At 33.6% G+C, this 24,481-nt stretch overlaps 3 protein-coding genes and 1 long non-coding RNA gene across 6 annotated transcripts; 2 read left to right on the forward strand and 2 right to left on the reverse strand.

The window, feature by feature from the left end:
* The first annotated feature begins 150 nt into the window (after positions 1 to 150).
* LOC146931559 (early nodulin-like protein 6) lies at positions 151 to 1,482 on the forward strand. The gene is made up of 2 exons (XM_085708337.1): positions 151 to 563; positions 912 to 1,482. The coding sequence occupies exons 1-2, from the start codon at positions 362 to 364 to the stop codon at positions 1,253 to 1,255; spliced, it is 546 nt and encodes a 181-aa protein (XP_085564463.1). The 5' UTR covers positions 151 to 361; the 3' UTR covers positions 1,256 to 1,482.
* Positions 1,483 to 3,698: 2,216 nt separating this feature from the next.
* Positions 3,699 to 8,210, reverse strand: LOC146931560 (uncharacterized). 2 transcript variants are annotated; one of them, XM_085703051.1, is made up of 6 exons: positions 8,036 to 8,210; positions 6,084 to 6,610; positions 5,863 to 5,959; positions 5,483 to 5,761; positions 5,294 to 5,395; positions 3,699 to 5,206 (listed from the first exon to the last, which is right to left on the reverse strand). In XM_085703051.1, the coding sequence occupies exons 2-6, from the start codon at positions 6,605 to 6,607 to the stop codon at positions 3,824 to 3,826; spliced, it is 2,385 nt and encodes a 794-aa protein (XP_085559177.1). In that variant the 5' UTR covers positions 6,608 to 6,610; positions 8,036 to 8,210; the 3' UTR covers positions 3,699 to 3,823. The 2 variants fall into 2 exon arrangements, with proteins under 2 accessions (XP_085559177.1, XP_085559176.1); XM_085703050.1 differs by having other exon boundaries at positions 5,833 to 5,959.
* Positions 8,211 to 13,589: 5,379 nt separating this feature from the next.
* LOC146931561 (transcription factor-like protein DPB) lies at positions 13,590 to 18,107 on the forward strand. The gene is made up of 9 exons (XM_085703057.1): positions 13,590 to 14,123; positions 14,897 to 14,970; positions 15,458 to 15,501; positions 15,961 to 16,023; positions 16,130 to 16,276; positions 16,377 to 16,445; positions 16,602 to 16,700; positions 17,206 to 17,276; positions 17,549 to 18,107. Exons 1-9 carry the CDS (start codon positions 13,900 to 13,902, stop codon positions 17,784 to 17,786), a joined length of 1,029 nt encoding a protein of 342 aa, XP_085559183.1. The 5' UTR covers positions 13,590 to 13,899; the 3' UTR covers positions 17,787 to 18,107.
* A 764-nt stretch (positions 18,108 to 18,871) lies between these two features.
* LOC146931562 (uncharacterized) lies at positions 18,872 to 23,485 on the reverse strand. 2 transcript variants are annotated; one of them, XR_015006762.1, is made up of 7 exons: positions 22,845 to 23,485; positions 22,689 to 22,743; positions 22,183 to 22,221; positions 21,552 to 21,600; positions 20,921 to 20,986; positions 20,436 to 20,472; positions 18,872 to 19,102 (listed from the first exon to the last, which is right to left on the reverse strand). It is a non-coding gene; the product is annotated as an uncharacterized LOC146931562 (long non-coding RNA). The 2 variants fall into 2 exon arrangements; XR_015006763.1 differs by lacking the exon at positions 20,921 to 20,986 and having other exon boundaries at positions 22,845 to 23,425.
* Positions 23,486 to 24,481: the final 996 nt, after the last annotated feature.

A 24,481-nucleotide genomic window follows, 5' to 3' on the forward strand; every position in this document is an offset into this window, starting at 1 on the left:
TGGAACATATTTAAGGATTCAGAGTCAAACCATATGAGTCAAGAGCACATGGATAATAGAATTAAATTGAGAGAAAAATTAGAAAAATCTCAAATTCCACATATAAGCTAATTTCACTCAAAGTTAGACAAAGTCAGAGAGCATTTTGTGAAGTGAAACCATCACTTACAACAAAACCCACGACCTCTAAAACGTGTACCTCAATTCTCTCCCTCTTTTTGGTTAATAAACCACCATTGTCAACTTTAGTTTTCATTTTAAGTCCAAAGTTAACAATTTCTCATTTCACACTTTTCACTTCATCAAAAGTAATATATAATATAACATCACTTACTAGAGCTCCCTATATAGAAATCCAAATATGGCTTCCATCTTCAAAGCTGCCTCACACTCACTTTTACTTTGCTTCATTCTTTTCTCAGCCTCCCAATTTTTGGTCATCAACTGTACTGAATTTGAAGTTGGTGGTAGAATTGGTTGGGTTGTGCCTGACTCAAAGGACAAAGATGATATGTACAACCGATGGGCTTCACAAAATAGATTCAAAATTGGTGATACCGTCCGTAAGTACCATTTCTTACCAATTTAATTTTGCCATATATGTCATGTTTTTAGTATAAATCATCTATTTTTCAATGAAAATGAAGATGTCTATTCTTAAAGTTGTTGGAATACAAATGCATGATATATGTCACCATTTTTTTAGGAGTAATATGTGTGCATTTATATTATATCCCAAAACTTTAGTAATGGATATATTCACTTCTCAATCCATTTATTTTTATAAATGAAGATGGTCTCAACTCAACTTGTTATTATGTATAATACATCATACATGTACACATTCCAATATGTAGAATCCGACATATAAAGGTTCTGAATTACAATTTTAAATGTATCGCGATTTTTAGATTTCAAGTATGAGAAAGATTCAGTGATGGTGGTGAGTGAAGAAGAGTATGAACAATGCAAATCCACTCGTCCATTATTTTTTGGCAACAATGGCAACACAGTTTTCAAATTTGAGCGACCAGGAATGTTCTACTTCATCAGTGGAGTTAGTGGTCATTGTACAAGAGGCCAGAAAATGATCATCAAGGTTTTGGATGTCGAGCCAATTACAGCACCAGCACCACAATCTGCAAATGAGAATGCACCAATAGCACAACATTCTAATGCTGCTCAAATGACTCCTATTACTATCACATCATGCACACTCTTTACTTTGTCATTCCTTGGCATGATTTATGCTTGAATACTAGTTATTATTGGTCTTTTAATTTAGGTTAGTTTATTTATGAGTATGGTCTAATTGTTGGGGTTTTGTTTTTGAGTTTTTAGGTGTTAGATTTATTTGTTGCTTTGGTACATAGGATTTGGAAGGTCCTTCGTCATCATGGTGATATTGTTTCCTTTTCAATAGTTAGTTTGTTTGTGTTGACTTTTCCTATGTTTAATTAACGTGATTTACATTTTCCTTTAGGTGTTTTTTTGTTCAATGTGTCTTTTTTTTAAGAGCAGTGCTAAATGGTACGGACGGATTGCATACGGGATTTGACGAATACACACAACTGTAGTGTTTTTTAAATAATAATAAAATTAATATAAGTTCTACTTACCACAATACAGGCTGGTTAGTTAACAATAATTTTTAATAAATAACAATAATATAACACTTGCACTTAATGGAATACAGGAGTTGGTTGCACTTAAAAAAGCAGTCCGTAAACAAATTCTTGTATTTTCGTATTGTATTTATCCGTGCTACTAAGCATTTCCCTTTTTTTAATGAATGGATGATATTTTAAAGTATTGATTCTGATTTAATGAAACAAACCACTAAAAGGATGAATAACCATACTACCTTGTCCATTTGTAAAAAGAAAAGAAAAAAAAAAAACATACTACAATAATACATTCAAATAAATTATATATGCAAGGTATTGGATAACTCAACTTGTTTAGGCTATGAGTTAAAGGAGTTGGACGCGCCGATGAAAGAGAAAAATATTAATCTAACAACTCATTTTCTAGTATTAATGTAAAAAACAAAAAATCAACCAATTGAACTTAGTTTCCTCAAAAAAAAAACAATTGAACTTAGTTTCTATTCCATTCTCATTGCCTTTCAGAAGTAAGTAAGAATTAATGATAGAACTTACAACAATAAAATAATTACAAACCGGAAACAAATGATGATAGGGAACTATTAATCAGGTACAAGGCAAGAATGAGGTGATATATTTCCAGTTGTAGAATATTCTGATCGCTTCAATTCAAACATTCAATTCATAATCCTTTTAACTATGAATATCAATTCAAACATAAAAAGCCTCCTATGATCTATATGTTGCCACTTTGATTAATTTTGTTTAGTAGTTTAACATGAATTGTTAGTATGTTGAATTGATGGCTATCATGAATTGTTTGCTTATTACTTGTGACAAGGGTTATGTAACATTGTGATTGAATTAGATCTTAAACCGGTTTTGAATTTAATCTTGGAGGTTTCTTCCTCTTTCCACCCTTATGCTTCCATCATCTTTTACACCAGAAAGTAGTTGAAACTTCCTAAGTTGTTTCTCTTTCGATATACCTTGGGAGAGGATTACATATACAATTGTGTAGATAAGCTTGCTAAATTTGACGTCTCTTATGATGATAGTTATGGATTGTCTCATGTGAAAAGAGAGTCCAGTGAAATCTTGGTCACGCAAAAACAAAATTTAGAGGATTTTAGATATTAAAAATGAGTTTTAATAGTTGGGATTATTCACATGAGAAAACATGAGGGGATTTCACCGGAGGCATTCCTCTCCCTTATGATGATATGCTAAAAAATAGTAGGTACATTTAGCTTGACATTGTTTCTTTGAGACAATTGTCCTTGCTTTTTAGATTAATTTTTACTTGCTAATGCTTTAGACATTGTTTCTTTGAGACCTTAGTCTCCTTTTTTGCTTCTTGTCTTCTTTCCTTTCTCATTACCTTGTCCATACCTTACTCATTGAGAAGCCTAAGACCGTACTCAAAGTTAATTGTTTGGCGAGTACAACTCAAATAGTAAAAAATAGTAGGTACATTTGATATGTTTGAAACAAATAAAAAAAAAAAACTCAAACTGTAATGTTAACTATGACAGTAGGTGCCAAATAATATGTTGAGTTTCGACGCTGACCTCTTTAAAACCAAATTATGTGTTGTCAGGCCTTAGCATAAAATAGACTTTTAAATAGACTTTCAGGCTTCATCAGGCCTTTAAAAAGGTCAGGTCAGGCCTCGAAAATGAGCCTATAACGGGTAATAGGTCAGGCTCAGGCCTATAATTTTTGAAGTAGGTCAGGCTTAAGCTTTACAAAGCCCGGCCCGGCCTAACCCATTTCCACCCCTAACCAAATTAGAAAAATAAAAATTAAAAACCAAAGCTAATTAAATTGTAATTAATGTATCTATGACAAAGTGAGACATGTTTAAGCGTCAAAAGAAGCAACAGCTATTTGCTTCTGAGAAATACAGAAATATTCAAATAATTGATTGGAAACATTAATAAAACCTACAGAAGGGCTAGAGTTAGTCTGCACAACATTCTTATGCTGGTTAGGGTCGGACTCGCTCACACTAAGATAGCGTCGACCAGACTATTGCTGTTTTTAATTTATCTGATCTGATGAATAAAATCTGGACTGGAAATATCAAAGTGTCTAAAACCGATTTAAATATAAACCACAAGTTCAAACTGGAAATAATTACCATGGTAGTACAGTACGTCAACACAAAGGTACATCTTAGTTTAAAATACATATCAAAGAAATCAAAACCAAACTCAACTACGGTAATGACGACGGCGACGGGCTGGTAAGACCTCGTCTAGTGAATCGGTGTCATCATAAAGAGGACGTCCCCTTTTAGCTTGATGATTCTTTGGTAAGTCCTCTTGTAGCGAATCCTCATCATTATCATAGTGAGGATGTAGCTTTTTAGCTTGACGTTGCTTTGGTAAAACCCCATCTGGCAAATCGTCATCGTCATCATCATAGTGAGGCTGTCCCCTTTCAGCTTGATGATTCTTTGGTAAGTCCTCATGTAACGAATCCCCATCATTATCATAGTGAGGATGTCGCTTTTTAGCTTGAGGTTGCTTTGGTAAAACCCCATCTAACAAATTGTCTTCGTCATCATAGTGAGGACGTCCCCTTTTAGCTTGATGATTCTTTGGTAAGTCCTCATGTAGCGAATCCTCGTCATTATCATGGTGAGGATGCCGCTTTTTAGCTTGTCGTTGCTTTGGTAAGACCCCGTCTGGCAAATCGTCATCATCGTCATAGTGAGGATGTCCCCTTTTAGCATGATGTTGCTTTGGTAAGACCTCATCTAGAGAGTCGTCGTCGTCATAGTGAGAACGACCCCTTTTAGCTTGACGCTGCTTTGGTAAAACCTCATCTAGTGAATCCTCATCATCGTAGCGAGGATGTCCCCTTTCAGCTTGATGATGCTTTGGTAAGAGTGAATCCAGCGAATCCTCATCATCATAGTGATAATGTCTCTTGTGAGCTTGATGTTTTTGGCGACGGTTTGGGAAGATCTCATCTACTGAATAGTCGTCATCATAATGAGAATGTCGCCTTAGAGCTAGATGTTTCTTTCTTCGACGGTCTGCTAAGAACTCGTCTAGTGAATGGTCATCATCATAGCGAGGATGTCCCCTGCGAGCTTGACTCGCACTTGTGAAAGCACCTGCTGATTGGCGTCCCCTGCGGGCTTGACTCACACTTGTGAAAGCACCTGCTGATTGGCGCTCTAGAGCTTTCATGTGCTTCATTACTTTGCGCAACTGCTCCTCCAAATGCTGATAATGTTGTTTCGACTCAGCTGCCTCCTGGCGTGCTGTGGCTGCCTCCTGACGTGCTGCAGCAGCCTCCTGATGTGCTGCGGCAGCCTCTTTACGGACTGCATCAATGGCCTCTAGATGCATAGCATGATCACACCCACCACTATAAGGTTCCCGAGACTCCTGAGTCAGCGAAGTTACACCACGCCGGAGGTTTAAAGCAAAGTCTGCAGTGCCATAACACCGACCTCGACTCTTTCCACCAGCAACCTCTTTCCACAATTCAAGTTTCGTCGCCCCATCTATCTCCTGCATCCCGTTCTGGGAGGCCTTACCATTTTGTGTTTGTACCTCCTTCAGACGATCGTGATATTGTTTCTAGAAAAAAGGAAACATAACCTAATATCATTTTGTTCAAGAGTCATATTATATATAATATAAAAAATATAAGGGCCAACAACTTACATATGTTGTTTGAGAGCGGTCATCAACCCAATTGCCAGACTTCCTTTTATGGGTGGCTAAAAAGAGCTCATCGGGATCCACAGACCGCCCAAGTTCTTGAGCCTGCATTAAATTAAAAAACAACACATTAATAAATATTACACATTCTAAGATAATGAACAAGACAATAAGTGTGATTTAAATGCATACCATGCTAAGTGCCACATCAACATGAGCCTTGCGGCCTGTGGTGTGGACTGCTCCGCCTTTACACGAATTACGATTGGTCTTATTTTGGCTAGAGATCTTTATAAAGGCTTCACCCTCCCAATGGGCATTAAGACCCTTCCAAGCCTCTTCACATATCCAATGAGGTCTCGTCCCCTTCTTCCTCACTTTTGAGAGCATATCTGAAAGGCGTTTTGCGCCTCTTGTTTGAAACGTCTTTTTGATATACCCATGATCACGAGGATCCCAAGCAATCTTGTCCTAAAAAAGGAATCTAACTAGTTATCGTTATGTAGGGGCAATTACATAGTAATTAAATAAACACAACTTACCCCAAACAACTTCCACCAATATTCCCTTACATCCTCTGGGGTCTCACTCCAGCGATAGAAAGGACCCTGAAAGTGTGACTGGATGGCGTGTTTAATCGCAGCAGCAGGCGCCGCGCTAGGAGCCCACCTACAAAAAGTCCAAACTAAATGTCAACCATCAACACACACACACACACACACGCACACACACACACACGCACAAAAAAACAAAAAAGTGCTTAAAGAACAAAACAAACAATATTATAACTTACCCTAGACCACAGGGCCGTATAAGAACCTTCCCATCAGCATTCTGCTTGTCTGAAACTTGGAGAGTTTTGGGATCCTCCTCCTCTTCTGAATCCTCTGTATGAGGAGTTTTGGGATCCTCCTCCTCTTCTGATTCCTCCTCCTCTTCTGATTCCTCCATATGAGGAACTTTGGGATCCTCCTCTTCCTGCACCTCCATATGTGGAGTTTTGGGATCCTCCTCCTCCATATGTCTACTGCTATTCGATTGACTCCCTAGACAAATATTTTGCTCAAGTTCTCCATGCTCAGTCCAGACCAAATAGTTTAGTTGAAACCCACTCTTGTACAAATGAGTTTTCACCTCTCTTGGAGTTAAAGACTTTACACACTTGCACATTGCACATGGACACTTGATCTTTCTCTCAGACAAAAAGCAGGGTTGTTCCTTGGCCTTCTTAATAAACTCCTGAACTCCACTAACAAACTCATAGTTCAAGCCTTTCCTATGTGGATTGATCCTATCATACATCCAACTACGATCCATTATCTGCATATTGGGTATATAAGTATTAGCCACTTAGGGTACCGCTCACACTTTAAAAATTTCGACAACATAGCATAACCCCTTGTATTATAGACAATTGTAAAAAAATCAAAAACTAAAAAGTATACATATGATAAATATGTGCAGATTCCGAATTATCAGCACGCAGCTAACATATTGGATCTTAGACAGGGTTACACCCTACTAAGCTCAACTCTCCACCAACAAACAAGACATCAATCACACAAATACATGAAAATTTAGTAAATTATCAGCGCACAACCAATGCCTTATTGAGCTTTACACTCTCCACTTACAAACAACATTACATTCCAAAAAACATGTCATATTAACATCACATACAACATTGCTTATGCACCTCGAACTCTTAATGTAAGCTATGAGTACCACAGAGTCAAGTCACAAACAAAATTTTATCGAAAAGCCAGTAAGGAACAAAACTACATCAATTTAGTCTTGAATGTCTAAAGCCACATGGTATAATAGGGGTTATTTTTTTGCTACACGATTCTACTTTGCATATTATTTTGGAGTTTGATTACCTACTTGCTTTCATTTAAGAAATTTTGTTACTATCCTACCAAGTTAAATTTCACCATAAAGATTTAATACGGTCGGAAAAACCTAATCGGGTAATCCTATGTTAACTAACTATAGGATTTGTATGCACTATGCTTTACAATATGATTTGGTTAGATCATCATAAGTGATACTTTGATTTATATGAACTTTAGCCCCTTTGTCAATCAATCTAGATTGAGTGAATCACTTTTGATTTTCACTTTTGATTTTCACTAAGCTATTTGTATGCACTATACTCTAGTTTATATAGCAATGAAAACAGTGAGGATCTAGAAAATGATTCTCCAATCATCTGTTGTTCTTTTAAAAAACAAGTTGTAAGTATTCATTCATGTATATAAAATAGCAACAATCTACGGTATTAGTACCGGAAAATGCAATCAACTCAATGCACCTCGAACATAGGGGCTAATTCTAAACTCATTTGCCCCAATATAAGTCACTTTACCAAATGACACACAAATCAAGAAACATAGTTCATAGGAACAGGTCACACAAAATAACTAGAGACAAAATTTTCAAAGAGCAACCAGCACAAAGAACTAACGACACAGCAATGATCAAGTAAGGTAAATCACCAAAAAGTAAAGTTATATTTTGAACAATTGATACTTCACCCTCTGCTAAAAGTGAAAGTTTAAGCATAACATAATAGCAAATAAAAAAAAAAAAAAAAAACTTTAGGGTTTGACTTTCACGGCTCAGTGGTTAGTTAATAAGTTTAGAAGATTCTCAGGAAGAGAAACCATTGATTTACGGAGTAAAAATCCTAAATTGAAGAACCCTAGAACTTAACCCTGGTTTGATAAGTAAAGTAATACAGACCTTGCGAAATGCGGTGAGACTATAGAAGCTCTCTAGCAGCTTCACGTATGGTGATTCTTGGCGGCGAGAAAGGGATAGAATGGGAGATGCAGAGAGATAGGGTTTAGTGCTTCGAAAACAGTGTAGCGTCCAGTTGGATCGCGCTAAATTTCATTTTGTGACTGTCGCGTCGATTATTAGAGCGTCGGCAAACGATGAAAATAAAACAAGCTGAACTATGATTTTCATTTTTCATTGTTATTAAAAAAAATATTTTTTACATTTATGTAATGGATATGATCAATATCATAGATTAAATATATCAATTATTTAATAAATTTTAAAAATGGTTTTTTTTTTATAATGAGAGTTTAGTGATGATGAGTTGACAGTCCAAAATAATTTTGCACGCACAACCAATAAATTTTAAAAATGATTTTTTTTAGGAAAATGCTAACCGGTGCCCCGGGGCACTGGTTAAGGATATGAAAAAGGAAATTATATAGTAATTAATGCATTGAAATTGTGTAATTAATTTATAATAAAGTCAAAAGCAGTTTCCATTTATAGTAATAATTCCCTTTTATGGTATGCTTAACCAGTGCCCGGGGCACCGGTTAGCAGGACCTTTTTTTTTATAATGAGAGTTTAGTGATGATGAGTTGACAATCCAAAATAATTTTGCACGCACGAAAAAGAGTGCACTGTGTACCAATATTTTACATAGACATCCATTAATACAAGTGTACATACCAATATTGATACATGTTATATTTTACACCCACATCTAATTATATGTTTTTACAACAATTAATAAATATGATAACTCATTTATTTTTAAGCACATTAAATAGTGTGACAACACATCGTTAAATGTACATGTAAAGTAACTTTATGCATGCTAATTAAACTTTTATTTTTATCTTTTGGTTAGATGGTGTCTTTTTTTTTCTTGAAAGGAGTTTTAATAATTTTTGTTTTTGTCTTCGTAGTGTTCTTTATAAGCAAATATAGTTCTTATTGTTAAAGGTTACTTGTACATGTCCTCGTGAGTTTAACTTAGTTGATAAGGACTAGTTGGTAAGGACAATGCATAAAATATACAAAGTTTGGTGTTCGAACCCCGACCACCATCAAATAAAAAAAAGGTTACTTGTACATTAGTGTATAGATGAACTACAAAAGAATAGGATAAATTTATAGAGATAAAACATTTGTGTTAAAATATATTTTTTTCATCGTTGTATATACGTATATCATATTTCATTTCTCTTTATAGAGGGTCACTTTAACTTATTTTAACAAAGGGGATCAAATTTGCTAATGGGAAACGTTTGAGGGACCATTATTTAGAGGAAATTTTTTAGACAGATAAAAACAATGTATTCGTAGGGATCATAAACTTATTTAGTCATTTATCTTTCACTTAAATCCAACTTGAAATGGTTATTTTGGTTTGATTGTGATTCTTTATACTATACAATGTTTTGATTTATAAAAGAATTTAAAAAGTGACATGACATCCATATATATAAGTATTTCCTTTGTTTCAGTTTAACTGAATCAGTTGATCATTTCACACGGATTAAGAAAAGTGTATAAATGAAAGAGATAGAACAATAGTTTTGAGTGTCTTTGTCAAGTGTTTGTGCATTCTTCTTTATCATAAATGTAAAGTATAATACTCCAGGTAATATTAATTAGAGTTATAATTGGAAAAAATAAATTAATGTTGTATTGAAAAGTGAAATGAGTCAATATTCTTAGAACAATATTTTTTTACAAATGACTCGGTTATTATGGGACGGAGTGAGTAACTTATGGCCATGTACGCTAAAATTTCCCATATTATCCAAAATTAGGGGACCGAAATTGTGAAATTGGAAATGTCAAAACCAAAATTTTTTAGAAACAAAATGATAAGCAAACAGACAAAAATGGACAACATACAATGAGCTTGAATCCTTTGAATGACAATTTTGTATTTGTCAAAACCAAAATTTTTTAAAAACAGAATGATAAGCAAACAGACAAAAATGTACAACATACAATGAGCTTGAATCCTTTGAATGACAATTTTGTATTTTCCACAAAGTGCAAATGTATAGTTGGAATTTCAACAGAAAATGGGGGGTAGTTTCATAAATATATTTGAGATTTTCCTCTCGCTCCCATCCCTCCTCCGATCCACCCCCACCTCACCCCATTACGCCTCTTGCAACCTACATAACTCAGACACCCCTTTTTGAACTCAGTTGTCAGTGATTGGTCGTCGGTGGAGGAGATTTGCTACAATGGTCGTTGATGGTAGAGTGATACTAATGGGTGTGAGAAAAGGAATGGCGTGTCAGAGTGAGAGAGTTGTAAAGTACATAAATGACATAAATGACCAATGAAAGAACTGATGCATATGGGAGAACACTTAAAAAAGAAAGGAGGGAGAACACTTATATAGTGTTCGTATATGTTATGTGTCAAAAAAATTGTATCTATAACTATTAATAAAGGGAAAACTTGGTTTTGGTGTAGCCTATTTTTTTCCCATTTTAGCCCTCAATTGTTGCAATTATTCCAAAATAAAGATCAACGGATGAAAAAGGAAATAAATTATCAAATCTTAAAATCAAAATGTAACTGCTCTTTGATATTAAACAACCACACTATTAGATATTTGAGAGGGAATAGAGATCATGAGTATAAATTTTGGTTCCCTATATTAACTTCCTTCTGGTTTCTTTCAACTTTTATTGAAGAATTTTCACTTTCACTATTATTTGTCGATGATACACCTTTAACATTCATGGTTTACATTTGCCAATTTCTAATTGGAGGGACAAAAGTCATCTAACGGAAACATAGGTTAATTGAAAAAATTGATATCACTTGCAGAAGAGGAAATAAGACTTTGCCAAGTATATGTTTCTAAGATTAATGATGTGGTCCCTTAAGTTATTTGTTGGTTAGATTTTAGTCCCATAAGTTATTAACGTTACATTTTGGTCCCTTTAAGTCATCTTCCGTCAACCAAATAAATCTCTACCGTCAAAACCGTTAAGCCAAATGTCTAAGGTGGATACACATTGCAAGTTGTCACGTCACCGTTCACATAAGTTATTAACGTTACATTTTGGTCCCTTTAAGTCATCTTCCATCAACCAAATAAATCTCCACCGTCAAAACCGTTAAGCCAAATGTCTAAGGTGGATACACATTGCAAGTTGTCACGTCACCGTTCACATGTGCTTATTTAACGTTTTGGGAAAAGACTGACGGTGAGGATTTATTTGGCTAACATATACTAACTTAAGGGACCAAATTGTAATGTTAATAACTTATGGGACCAAAATGTAACCAACAAATAACTTAAGGGACCAAATCATTAATTAAGCCTAATTTTAATATCCTTCTCTTTCAAAATTCATTCATGAATAATATTCATGATACAACATTTACTTTCCCCACTACTTTAATTCCTTCTATCTGTTTTTAAATTAATTCAAGAAATAGCGCGACCACCACTTCCGTGCATTAACGTAACTACCATGGCGGAAATCGGGAAACCATCCATCGGAAAGAGAGATAGACATAGGAGAAACATGAGAAGAAAATAATGATAGATAGATGATGGGTGTACATGTTTATTAGAGAAAGAGAAATTTTTGTTTTCTATCAATGGTGACACAAGTTATTTGAGTTAACAGGTTTTTGAGAAAGGTGTTGAAGGTAGTGGATGTTAAAAGATTCTTTCTCAGCATTTCATGGTTCAGAGAAAAAAGTATGGTTCTTATGCCTAGACATTATATGATTTGTCAATTCTCTTCACTTCAGTTTATAAAATGAATGTTACGTCTCATGTATCTGCATTGCAACCTTTTGTTTTTTTTTTTTTGTTTTTCGTGAGAAAAAACAATCAATATAGGTGCTTACAATTAAATCACTTCTCACATAGATTCTAATTTTATACTGGCTTCTCAATAATACGTGGGCAGATGGGTATTTCACAAAGCATATATATAATTTGAGAAATGTGTAGTTCCTTTGGTAAAAAAAAATGTACTATCATATGTTGATCATGCAAAAGTTACTTCCATTTTAGTAGACTATAATTATCATTTGGTTATAATACAATCATCCACGACTTTAATTGATGGTAGGAGATGAACAGTTTACTTTTTGTTGATTCGGTATGTTGTGTTGCACAAAAGAGACCATTGAAACATTCATTTTGTGCACTAGCATGTAGATGACACTCTCACATTTTTCTATTGTGTTGGCATATGTTTATACTTTACTATGATTTTTCTTAATTAAACATGTATTAGCGCAATAGAAAAAGGAACAGAGTATATTTATAATGGTTAGAATGAGTCATAATGGTTAGTTAGTTTGCCATCAAGTCGATTCAACAATTTAACATGAGATAAAGGTTTAAGCTAATTCACATAAACAAAGACAATTGATGCTAAAAAGGTAAAATAGAAAAAGGAAAATGAAAGTTTACACAAACAAATGGACGAAAAAAAAATCATAAGGGAAAGGGGGGGAGAGAGAGATAGAGAGAGAGAGAGGAAAAGAGGAATAAGGAAGCGATATAAGAGGGAGGGTCATCGACAGTCCGTTGTTGAGAGATAGGGCGAGGATGAGAGATAAGGTAGGGAAGAACGATAATGTGTAAAGGAGGTTCTTATAAGAGGGAAATGTGAAGGGACAGATGAAGGTGGTACTCTCCACTAAAAAATCATATGTCTTTTCATTTTTGAATTGGTCACTTATTACTTTTTATGTTTGTTTTTCTCAGCTTTTACGGGTGCAATGGAGTGTTTTCAAATGACAGTATAAGAATGTGACGTGGTTGTAAAGGTTCAACAACGTTGAATGAGTGAATTTGTTCTTATTCATTAATGCATTATTTTTTTGAACTTTGACTCTATCATGTATTTTCTTTCAAAATATGTAGTTTTCAATTTATATTGTTTATAGAAGTAATGATTTTTTGTTGATCGATGTGTAGATATTTAGATTTTGTGTTGCTACATTGTCAAATAGAATGAATGAGACCATGCCATTCGAGGGTTGAATGAATAACAATTTAATCATGCCACTAAATATGGTCTTAAAAATGAGGCCTCTTTATATGTATAGTAGTTAACATGACTCCATTCTATTTGTATATGCATTATTGTTACAACTTTCGTAACAACATTATTTTTCACACTGACATTTTATTTTTACTCTCTCTTCCACCTTCCTTCGCTTTTTATTATTTTTGTCTCAAAAGAAGAGGAAAGAAATTTATTATTTTTGTCTCAAAAGAAGAGGAAAGAAATAGTTGTCCCAATTCATAAATAAAGTTGTGGATGAAAAATTGAGAATAATATTTTCACGTGTTAACGCAGTAAAAAAAGCGGACAGATGGACATGAGTCGTGCCCAAACGCTACCCTGCTACTTTGTCTAGAGTTCCTCATTTCCCCTAAAAAAATTCATTCTTCATTTAAAAATTAATAAAATAAGAGGACTAAAAGTGAAATTAATCGATTTTGTATATTTACGCAAATTTGAGGGGCAAAATTGGCGGATGCTAACGATTTAGGAGTTATGCAGGTAGGATGGGTTGCATAAAAATAAGTTCAGGAGCGAAACGAAACCGTATTTGTATTTCGTGCCCCCGCGTTCCCTAAGATCTCCTCTTTCCCTCGCCGAATAACCGCCGCTGTTAATCCATCACAACCTCACCTCTCGCTCTCTCTCTCTCTGACTCTCTCTCTCTCTCTCTCAATTTTTCAATTTCGTATTCACATTCCTTCTTCATATTGCGTGCCCTAGGGTTTTTCTCCCTTCGTTTTCGATCAATTTAGCTTCAAAATCGAAACTGCTCACTACAGGATGGGAACGCAGCCGCATCAATCGTCCGTGGACGAAGAGGATGAGGAATTGATGGGTTGTGGAACTACGATTTCCGGCCAATCAGGCTCAACGAGCAGGAGTGCCGGGTTACCATCTAGCCGGAGTGAGCAGACCACGGGGACAGCCGCCGGTGATAACGCTGCTCTCAAATTGAATCATCTTGATATACATGATGACGATGCTGCTTCCCAGGCAGTAGTTGCGTGAGTCTTCTCCAATCTCTGCACTTTCTAGATTAATCGCATTTTATTGTTCATGTGATGCAAATTGCTATTTTATAAATCCGATTTCATGTTTGGTTTAGCTTGGGATGAGATTCTGGTGATTTTCTGTGTTAATGTTCTGTACATGCGTTCAATTTTGATTTAGGGCTTAATTTTGTTAAGATTTTCAATTAGTGAAAAGGAAAATGATATACTGGATTTGAACCTGGCTATACATTACTCCCAATGGTACATTTTATTCAAGGTCTAAAAAATGGTCCGTTATAGGTAGTGTCTGATACGGTTTTAACATAGTGAACAAACGTTATGGAAGCGGCCATGGTAATTGGTATAGAACAAATTTATTGTAGCTGTTTTTTTTTTATGCTCTTGTCTCTTCTAAAAACATTAAAACCTGAATTAATTAGTGGTTAATTTGGTTTTTAGAAGAAACAAATTCATTGCAAAATTATGAAAAATTTGTTGACAATTCTCCAGTCTATGAGAAATTCATTGCAAAATTAATTAGTGGTTAATTTGGTTTTTAATATGATTTTTGCAATGTTGTGATTAATTCACACCGCAACGACCACAATCCATAACGCAACATCCGTAACAGCCAAAGTCATGAAATCCTTAGCGCGACCACGATTCAAAACCTTTTTATTTATATCTATACTTTGTGGTTTTACAACTCCTGTCAATTCTCTGTTTTTATTATTATTTATCACCATTATTTTCGATTGATTCTTACCCACTCAATGTTTATGCAGTACCAAGAAGAAAAAGCGACGGGCTGTTGGGGGTGATAAGAATGGAAGAGGGCTCCGGCAATTTAGTATGAAAGGTTTTTCATCTGTCTTGTTTGACCACTTTGATCTTTAACTTTTTACTAGTAATTTACTTTATCCTTGCAAAGTTGCACTTATCCTTGTCTGAAACAACTTATTTGAACTTATGACATAAACATTTGTGTAAAGGTTTGGAAAATTTATGAAAATAGCTTATTATATGTCACAAGCTCCTCACAATAGCTTATCGAAGCAATTTATACAGAGCTTATGCAGCGTTTGTATTAATTTTTGACTTTTGAAAGAGTTTATGCATAAGCTCTTGGATGATAAAACACTTATTGAAATAGCACTTAATTAACTTATTTACTGAAATGACCCCTTAGTATGCTGAATGCTGAGTATTTAGACGATAATTGTGAAACTTGCAGCAGTGGTTCTTTTATTTCGCAGACAGAGATTTATTTTATTCAGGCCATTTTTGACAATTTTCTCTACTTTTTGGTTTTTTCCCCTCTCTAATTTATTGTTGATTTTCTGCAGTGTGTGAGAAGGTAGAAAGTAAAGGAAGAACAACTTACAATGAGGTTAGGCCTTTACTTTAAACCAGTTTTTTACCACGTTAAAAGCACAGTTCTCGATCATGGATGGCAAAGCGGAGCAACCAACTCAATAAATGCTATAGCGAGATTACCACGTTCTAAAATATAAAGTCTTTTATACAGATTTAATAAATGATTCTATAAATACATACATGTTGGAAATGTAAACTAATTACTAAAAGTTCATGTATATCATAGAATAGAATCGTTACCTTCAATTAGTTTTTTAAATAGGTTTTGTCAATGATTAAGCACGGTGGTTTTTTTGGGATCAAGTTGTCCGTGGTAATTATTAGCCTCAGAAACTGGTAGTGGACTTGAAGCCTGCCTGCCTACCCATTTCATGTTGTGATTTATCATTCATCCGTATTACTTATATTTTTTTTCTTCTAGTTATTAATCCTTATTTCCTAATTTTTTTTTTTTTAAAAAAAAAAAATATAGGTGGCAGATGAACTTGTGGCTGAATTTTCTGACCCAAGCAATGGTGGTTTGTCCCCTGATCAGGTTTTCTTATCTTCACTAACAATTTCAATATTATTTGCTATTTACACATTAAGGTGTAAGATAAATCTTATGAACTTATTTTTTTGGGGAAAATGAAACTTTTCAGCAACAATATGATGAGAAAAACATCCGTCGAAGGGTCTATGATGCTCTGAATGTTCTTATGGCTATGAATATTATTTCCAAGGATAAAAAAGAAATACAATGGAAGGGTCTTCCTCGTACCAGTCTGAGTGATATTGAAGAACTAAAGGTTTGGTCTTCTTTAGCTGTATCTTTTCTCTCTGCGTGGCTTATTCTTTACCTTCAGTGATGTTCTGATCTAATCCAAAAATATAAATTTGATTAAATAGACACAGCGTCTTGGGCTTAGGAGTAGAATTGAAAGGAAAGCAGCCTATCTGCAGGAGCTTGAGCAGCAAGTAAGTCCAGCCCACTCTAATTGATTTAATACCGGAATGCTAACCTGGATTGCTATTTTTTAAATTTGCATTTGATTATAAGAAGATTCTATCAAACTACGTTGTTTTTGTGTTGTTCAGTTTCTGTTTGCTAACCGCTTTTATTATTGCTACAAGTTTGTAGGTCTTCAGAACCTTATTCAACGAAATGAACAATTATATAGCTCAGGAAATCCTCCCAGTGGAGGTGTATCTTTACCTTTTATTCTGGTTCAGGTATACCATCATCTCAGTATCTGCCTTTTTTTGGTCATTTTATCCAGTAGAAATTGTTGTTCAATTATGCCTTGGATGATAATATATTACATTGATATGAACTCACTACTGAGCATATTACATGAACTTAAGTAGTTGGCTTGGATTTTGACTTATGAACATTTTAATTATAAAGTATTATTATGAAAATAGATCTTATCCAGCTGGTTAGTGAATTAACTAGAAATAATTTTCCCTTTTTTTGGGCATTCGTTTGGATTTTATCGACCGAAAGTTACTGCTATATACTAGATGGATTTTATCAGCTCATATTGTTTAGTTCAGCTTACTCTGGTTGCCTATTTTATGGGTCTATGTTATGGGTTTATACGGAGAATTCCTGGTCATGGATCTTAGAAAGTTGCTAATTTATTTTAATGAATAATATGCTCATCCTGTTGGCTGCTGTGATGTGGCTCCTATTGGTGCTGATATTTGATTAATCTCATGCTTCTAAAATCTGTAGACACGTCCTCATGCAACTGTGGAAGTGGAAATATCAGAAGACATGCAGCTTGTTCATTTTGATTTCAATAGGTAAAGCTTCACTTGCCTTGCTTGTCATTATCTGAGTTATGATGTGATTAGCTTTAGGTTTGTACGCCGTCTTAATGTTTAGACTTCCTAATTTTGTGGTATCATAAAGTCCGGAAAGTGGAAACTAGTGTATCCTATTGTGGTCAAACACTCGGACTACTAAAAGAATTTTCAAGTAGATAAGTCTTGGGAGCTAGTTAGGGTGGTGTGGTGCTTTTGTCGCTGTGTTGGAAAATTTATCTGCCACTTATTTATGTTTACTCTCTCTGCAGTTCTCCTTTCGAGCTGCATGACGACAATTATGTTCTCAAGGCAATGGATTTTGGTGGGGGTGAGAGACCACAGAGTGACAATGTTACACACAATATTGCGGATGGAGGGGAAGGTTCTAGCATGTCAGGCATGTATCAATCACAGGTTCCTCAGTCAGTTTCAAATATGTTAGTTAGGCCTCCGACATCACCTCCACTCCCTGGAATATTAAAGGCAAGAGTTAAGCAAGAGAATTGATCTGCAAGTTCATGATATCATCTTACCTTACTTAAGCATGTCTGTATATTGTGTAAAGAAATTTACCGAATTATAGACCTTCATAATAGTTAGTCATCAGTACAGCTTTGGTAGGTCAGAAGCAGATCGATCTGTTTGTTTCTTTATCGTTTGGGGTAGACTGGCAAATTCTTTGCCTACCATTTATCATTTACTACATTTACTGAATTTTTTTCACCGCATATTTTTACCGTAACTCTCCTTCCCCCCATGTAGTAAGAGAGAATCAGTTGTAATAAATCGGTAACCTATACAACATAGGTTACTTTCGGGATTCACTAATTTACAGGGTAAATTGCTAAGTTTTCTAGTTTATATGGATATATGCTACTAGTATTTGCACCCGTGCAATGCACGGGGGGAGAAAAATAATATAAACACACATATTATTTTTATGTACGTAGTTTGTTATACCTAATATAAAATATAATTACATTAAATAACATATAAGAATTAGTAGAAATGTATAACAAAATGTCGACATTAACACAAAAAAAAATTATATTTGATTTTGATATCATATAATATATCCTATAGCCCCCGTGTTTTTGAATGCATCACTTACATTAAAATTCCATAGCATATCTAAACTAATATATTTTTTGTTATTAAACCTTAGTTTACTATCAATGGTAATATAAAAGGAAGCAGGACAATTTCCTTTCCTTGTCAAAAAAAAAACAATTTTATTTCTGATAAAAAAATGAGTTTGGGCCATGTGTTAATCTTCCTGCTACATTAGACATAAGTTTTAGTAGTCTTATAAGGAAAGCTACTAACATGTCAAGAAACTTTTATTAGAACAAAAAATGTCAAGGAACTTCTCATGTTTCGTAATTGTTTTTAGTGTGAGCACGCATGAATTTCGTCATATGTTTTATTTGTGAAGTTCATTATATGATTTAGTTGATCATATGATTTAGTTTGCATGTTTTCTTGTCAATTCAAAGTCTTCAAATTTGTCGAGGAGCTAACCACATGTAAAATCCGTAGAAAGTCTCCGGTCACAAAAAAATAAAATAATGATTGAATAAAATTTGGAAAGCTTAAGAAAGCACTTGAACAATATATAGAAGCTCTACAAAATAATGTCAATAATATCAGCATATCATAATGGAGTTACTCTCAACTAATGTTGTTGAAAAATGAAGAAAATAAATGGAATAAAATGGAACTGTCACACACAAGATACAGTGAATGCTTCCTCTTAGGTCTCTCCATTGACATAATGACAATGTGCTTGTCCAACGTCTTGAAATCTTTCTCAGATTTGTCCACTGAAAGAAAAAATTGCAAAGGTAAATAAAACATGAAATAATAACAAAACACCCCCAAGCAAAAGTTGTGCACATGTGGCTACATACAAACAGAAAGTTCACATAACATAATCAAACACCTAACAAACGCAATAAAGAAACCACACAACCAAGCAAAAATGCACATCTCATCTCATATCATCTCATTATGGTAAAGGAGAGTAACTCAGGCTGAACCACATATGCTATAATTTATCATCAGCAAAACAGTGAGATTGAAGTATACACAGCCATGAAAACACCAAAACAAATCTATTCTAATAAAAAGGCAAGCTCAAACAATCTTAATATGGTTATCGCTAACAAAAATTCAAGCCAAAAGCAGCAAATTTTTATCACAAATCTTCAATGTATATTACATCTAATTTATGGCACATACAACTATCCTTCTAATACGTAATGAGAAATGTGTCTTATTAAGTAATGAGTAAATAAATTGATGATGTCTTTGAAATTCAATTAGTCTTTATTAAATATCAACTAATAAACAATAGTAAAATGTCAACAGAAGAGTGTGGTTAGTAAAAAAAAAGTAGAAAGAGGGGGTAACTTGATCCAATTTGAATTGTGGAGGTGAGGAATCTTTCACAGACAAATAGGTGAGGTTGAGGAATCATACAACCTGTTTTTGTTGTACAGCTTTGAGGTGTATATGGAGAAAGATTCATGAAAAAGTAGTAGTAGCTCAAATACAGGATGTATGGAAAAGATGATCTCTAATTAAGTCAAATTGAGTCTAACTTGTATAATATAATTTGGGTTGTAATTGAAATGCAATCGGAGCCTCTTAGTAAACAATCTTTTCCTTTTTAATCCATTTCTTTTGGGTTAAGTAACTGTTGTCATTCATATTATGAAGACTAATCATCCAATACACAATTTACCATACTTTATGAGGCAAAGTAAAACTATCTTATATAAATTCATTATCATAAAATTATATACTAAAATGTGGTCACTATGATAAAAGGCTCATGTTTCAAGTTAGATTGACACCTGCCAAAATTGCCATACGGGTTAATGCGAACATGTAGAACTACTTTCCTTGTCCTAGTAATTTGACAGTAAGAATCTCCAAGACATGAGAGTTTCATTCTAGAGCACATGAGCCTTTTATCATAGTGAAATTTTATTAGATAGTTTTACATGTAATTTATCATTCCAAACATGGAGTTCAAGCATATAGGCAAATAATTCATATATTATAAAAGATCGTTCAAGCATATTCACATTTATTCAAGGACCAATCCCAATTTATAAAACTCCAACATAAAACTGATTAAAGGAAAAATACCTTTGGTTTGATTGATGTCTGCTACATGAATTGATGTCTGCTACATGAAAAAGTAGAAAGCAACATAGCATCAATGGGATTGGTAGCAGAATAAAATCAAACAAATAAAGAACAATAGAAAGCTTAATCATTAAGCACGGACACTCCTCGGATTAGGCGTATCCCGGTGTCAAACACGTGTCGTGTTCGACACCGACACGACACCGACGCTTGTAATTACACTGAATTATGTGATTTTTTCAAATTATTAGTTGTGTCGGTGTGTCCGGTGTCCGTGCTTCATACTATAACCCTTTTGATTAATTGTCATTACAACAATAGAAGGCTTATAATTACAGAATGACATTAATTCAAATTTCTAATCAAAATCTGAGATTAATCATTACAAATATTATTAGGCTTCTCTACTGTGATGTAAGTGAGGAATCGCTTTTTGATTTTTAAATTTAGAAATTTAGAATCATTATAAAACTTAAATATTTTACCTTATTGAATATTTTTAATGTTAGCTACCAGGTTGGTTCAACTCAGCAAGCACATGTCTGAATCACCTACCAAACATTAATAGAAAAAAATTAATGAAATAAAATTTAAAAGTATCCAACTTGAATTCAATGAGGTTAAAAAACATATGAATTATCAAAGGTTAGAGAGAGTTTGAAAAAAGGGTGGTTTGAAGAGAGAGCATGAACTTTGAGTTTTGAAATTTATTATTTCTTTTGATTCTTTGCTAATACATTATAATCAACAACCAATTACCAAAAGAACTTAAGACCTGAAACAAACAAAATTATGGTAAAACAAATTCAGTCAAGAATAAATATATTTATGGAAAATTCACCAACCAAACAAACAAATCTTTTAAGTTCACTCTAATCAATAATAGTGGCATGAGCAAATCGAAACATAAACACATCAAAATGGCCATATTCAATTATAAATTTGGACTAAAATCTTATATATGACAGCCACATCAAATACAATTTTTACGTCAATTTCCAACTATAAATTAGATAAAAAAAACTGTAAAAAAAAAAAAAAAGACTTCTAATACCATGCTTTAAAATTAAGCCGGTAACAACAACAAAATAAGTCAAAAATAGGAAACAAAATTACCTCATGGTCTTTATTTCAAATACAAATATCTCATACCATGCTTTAAAATCTGCCAAAACAAAGAAAAAGAAGAATCAGAACACAAAAGGTAATGTCAGTTATAAAACAAAAGGCAACAATAAAACCCCCCTTTTATAGAATCTTTCTCTGATGATAGATCTTATAATTTCTAATAAAAATATAGAAATGATAATCTCCAACAATTAACAGTACAAAACAAATGTCCTTCAAAGAAGCATATTAAGAGATAAGTGGATCTCTTTTACAAAACGTAATACCATAAATCACACATATAAAGACCGACCTTAACAACATAAACTAAACTCAAAATCTAAAAACAACATAGCACAATATGAAGTTAGTGACACATAAGATTCAAAACAATATAAAACTTCATGTCCTTAAAACATTTATGTCTCCAAGTACACATTAAATATGGTTTTCCTCAAATTTATAAAATTATAGATTCCACAAACCGCTAATCTAAAAAAATTACTAAATTACACAATCAACAAATGACTAATCTAAGAAATTAGTGTTTTATTTATAAATTGTCTAATGCTATTCCAAAGCTATCCAAAATTCTACTGCAGTTCCAATACTTGGAAGAAACAGGGTACAAAGCAAATACCTTTTTTTTTTCTCTCCTGTACAAATAGAGACATTGAATCTGCAAAATAAAATGAAGAAATAGGGTTATCTTTCCATAGAAATCAAAATTAATTTTTTTTATTGTTACTGGTAAAGTGAATGCAAGGAAAATAGAGACATGGAACACAAATTGTTGCAATTGTTAAGATTCCTGAAATTTTTTTATTGAGACATTTCCTCAAACACTTGGTGAGTACTAAATTTTTTCATAAATAAATCAAATAAAAAATTGCATATCAGTTTCAATGTTGAGACATTTTCTTAAACACTTGGTGAGTGTTCAATTTCACAAAAATAATTCATATGAAATCCAAAAATTAAAATACATGTAAACCATTAAAAACAGGGTTTTCATTTGTAAACAAAACACATCCAACCAAATAGATTCATAAGCAGAAAACATTAAACAAAATTTCTGAACAAAATCAAATCAAAAGGCTAATAACATAAAACATTTGAATTAAAATGTATACCAGAAAGTTGTACCTTTGAAAAGAATCCCTGCTAACTCAGCAAATGCATCAATCACCTCTAATCATGCCTGTTTAGGAGAAAGAAAGAAGATGTTCATGAAAATATAGCATATGATTTCAACATCAAAGAAAAAACCCAAGACAATAAAAGTTTTTCATGAGATTATACCTTAGTGAAACTTTCTGCTTCCTAAATCTGTGTTTCTGTAATCTGCTTAATAAATCCGTGTTTTCGTAATCTGCTTCTTTCAAGCTCTCGTTTGCGGCAATGAATGTGATGAACTCTCAGATTTAGGTTAGATTGAACAAAGACGGTGTGAAAGGATCAGAGAGACTGAAGGTTGAGAAAGAGAAGAAGAAAGAGAGAGTGAATTGAATATGAATTGTGAAAGAGAGATTGAAGGTGGGAGAGAGAAGAGTGGAGGATGAGTGATTCTAGGAACAGAGAGAAAGGGGTCGTAAGAGTGAATGAGTGAAGAAAGAGAGAAATAAACTTTTAACAGGGAGAAAAAAAAAAGTTTGGAATGAATGAGAGAGATAATGTGACTTGAAAGTGGTGTTTGTTGGGATAAGAGAAAAAGTAGGAGGGATGGAAGGATTTGAAAAATTTTGAAATTTGAATTTTGAATTGAAGAGGGAAAATATGTGATAATGATATTTTATTATTTGTATTGTGTGAATGCTTAAAGTGGCAAAAATAAAATTATTTTTTAATGATGATGTGACATGAAGAGGCTTGAGGATGTGACACATTGGATTGATGTAAAAAATTTTGCTATTTGTTGTTCCATGCTTGTATATTATTAAGATATATTGGTTGGTATTTGGACCAATGCATCTTGCTTGTCCTGTTGCTTGTGTTGTTGGTATTTTCAACATCCCTTCCGTTTCGTACTGTCCATATTAGTTTATCATCGAAATACAGTAATTTAGCAAGTGTAGTGGGAAATTGATTGGTCTTCATGACTGCAATGCCCGACTGCATTTGCTCAAGTATTGATTTTTACTTGAAAGTAATACAAAATTAAAACTAAAAAATAGGGCTGAAAATGAATCGAGTCGATCCAAACTTGACTCGGCTAACTCGATAAAAATTGGTTTAGTTCGAAACTTGACTCAAGTTCGCAAACATCTTGGTTTGACTCGTTATCTTGAATGATATATTTCAAAAGTCAAAATTTTTGAACTTTTTACCTATAATCAAATCATTCAGGGTCCCACAAACCCGAAACAGTACAATGTTCCATGATCAAATTTTTAAAACATTTTATATATAGTCAAAACATTTTATATATAGTCAAAAGTCAAATTGAACTTTGTACTTGTTGCATTACGCTAACTAATGAAAATTAACATTGCTCAATAGTGTTCCATTACCTCAAATCTAAATGGTGTTGCTTTTATAGATAACGGCATCTCTATATTACGTACGCCTCAAGGTCTACGTAATTTTTTTCGTAGAATATTCAATGTTTGAGGTCTACATCATCAAAATATTGAACAATGAGCTATCCACGACAACCAAAACACACCATATTTCACATCGCATAATACTTGTGTTTTCGTGAAAAATCAATATTTTAATGTCAACAAATCATTTATCAAAAATCAACTATTTACTTTTTCATCACCCATTTATATCAAAGGTTGACTCGGTTGATAAAAAGATAGTACATCTTTTGTAACAATACAAGTTCAACTTCTGACTGTTACGGGTTATTAATCTATTAACGTTTACTAAATCTTAAAATTTACTTTAATCATATAGTCGAAGTTCACTCGAAATTTATTCTAAAAAAATTAGAG

The sequence above is a fragment of the Medicago sativa genome, chromosome 4 (assembly GCF_051527215.1).
Source record: "Medicago sativa cultivar Bolivia chromosome 4, Bolivia_mono, whole genome shotgun sequence".
NCBI classification, from domain to species: domain Eukaryota; kingdom Viridiplantae; phylum Streptophyta; class Magnoliopsida; order Fabales; family Fabaceae; genus Medicago; species Medicago sativa.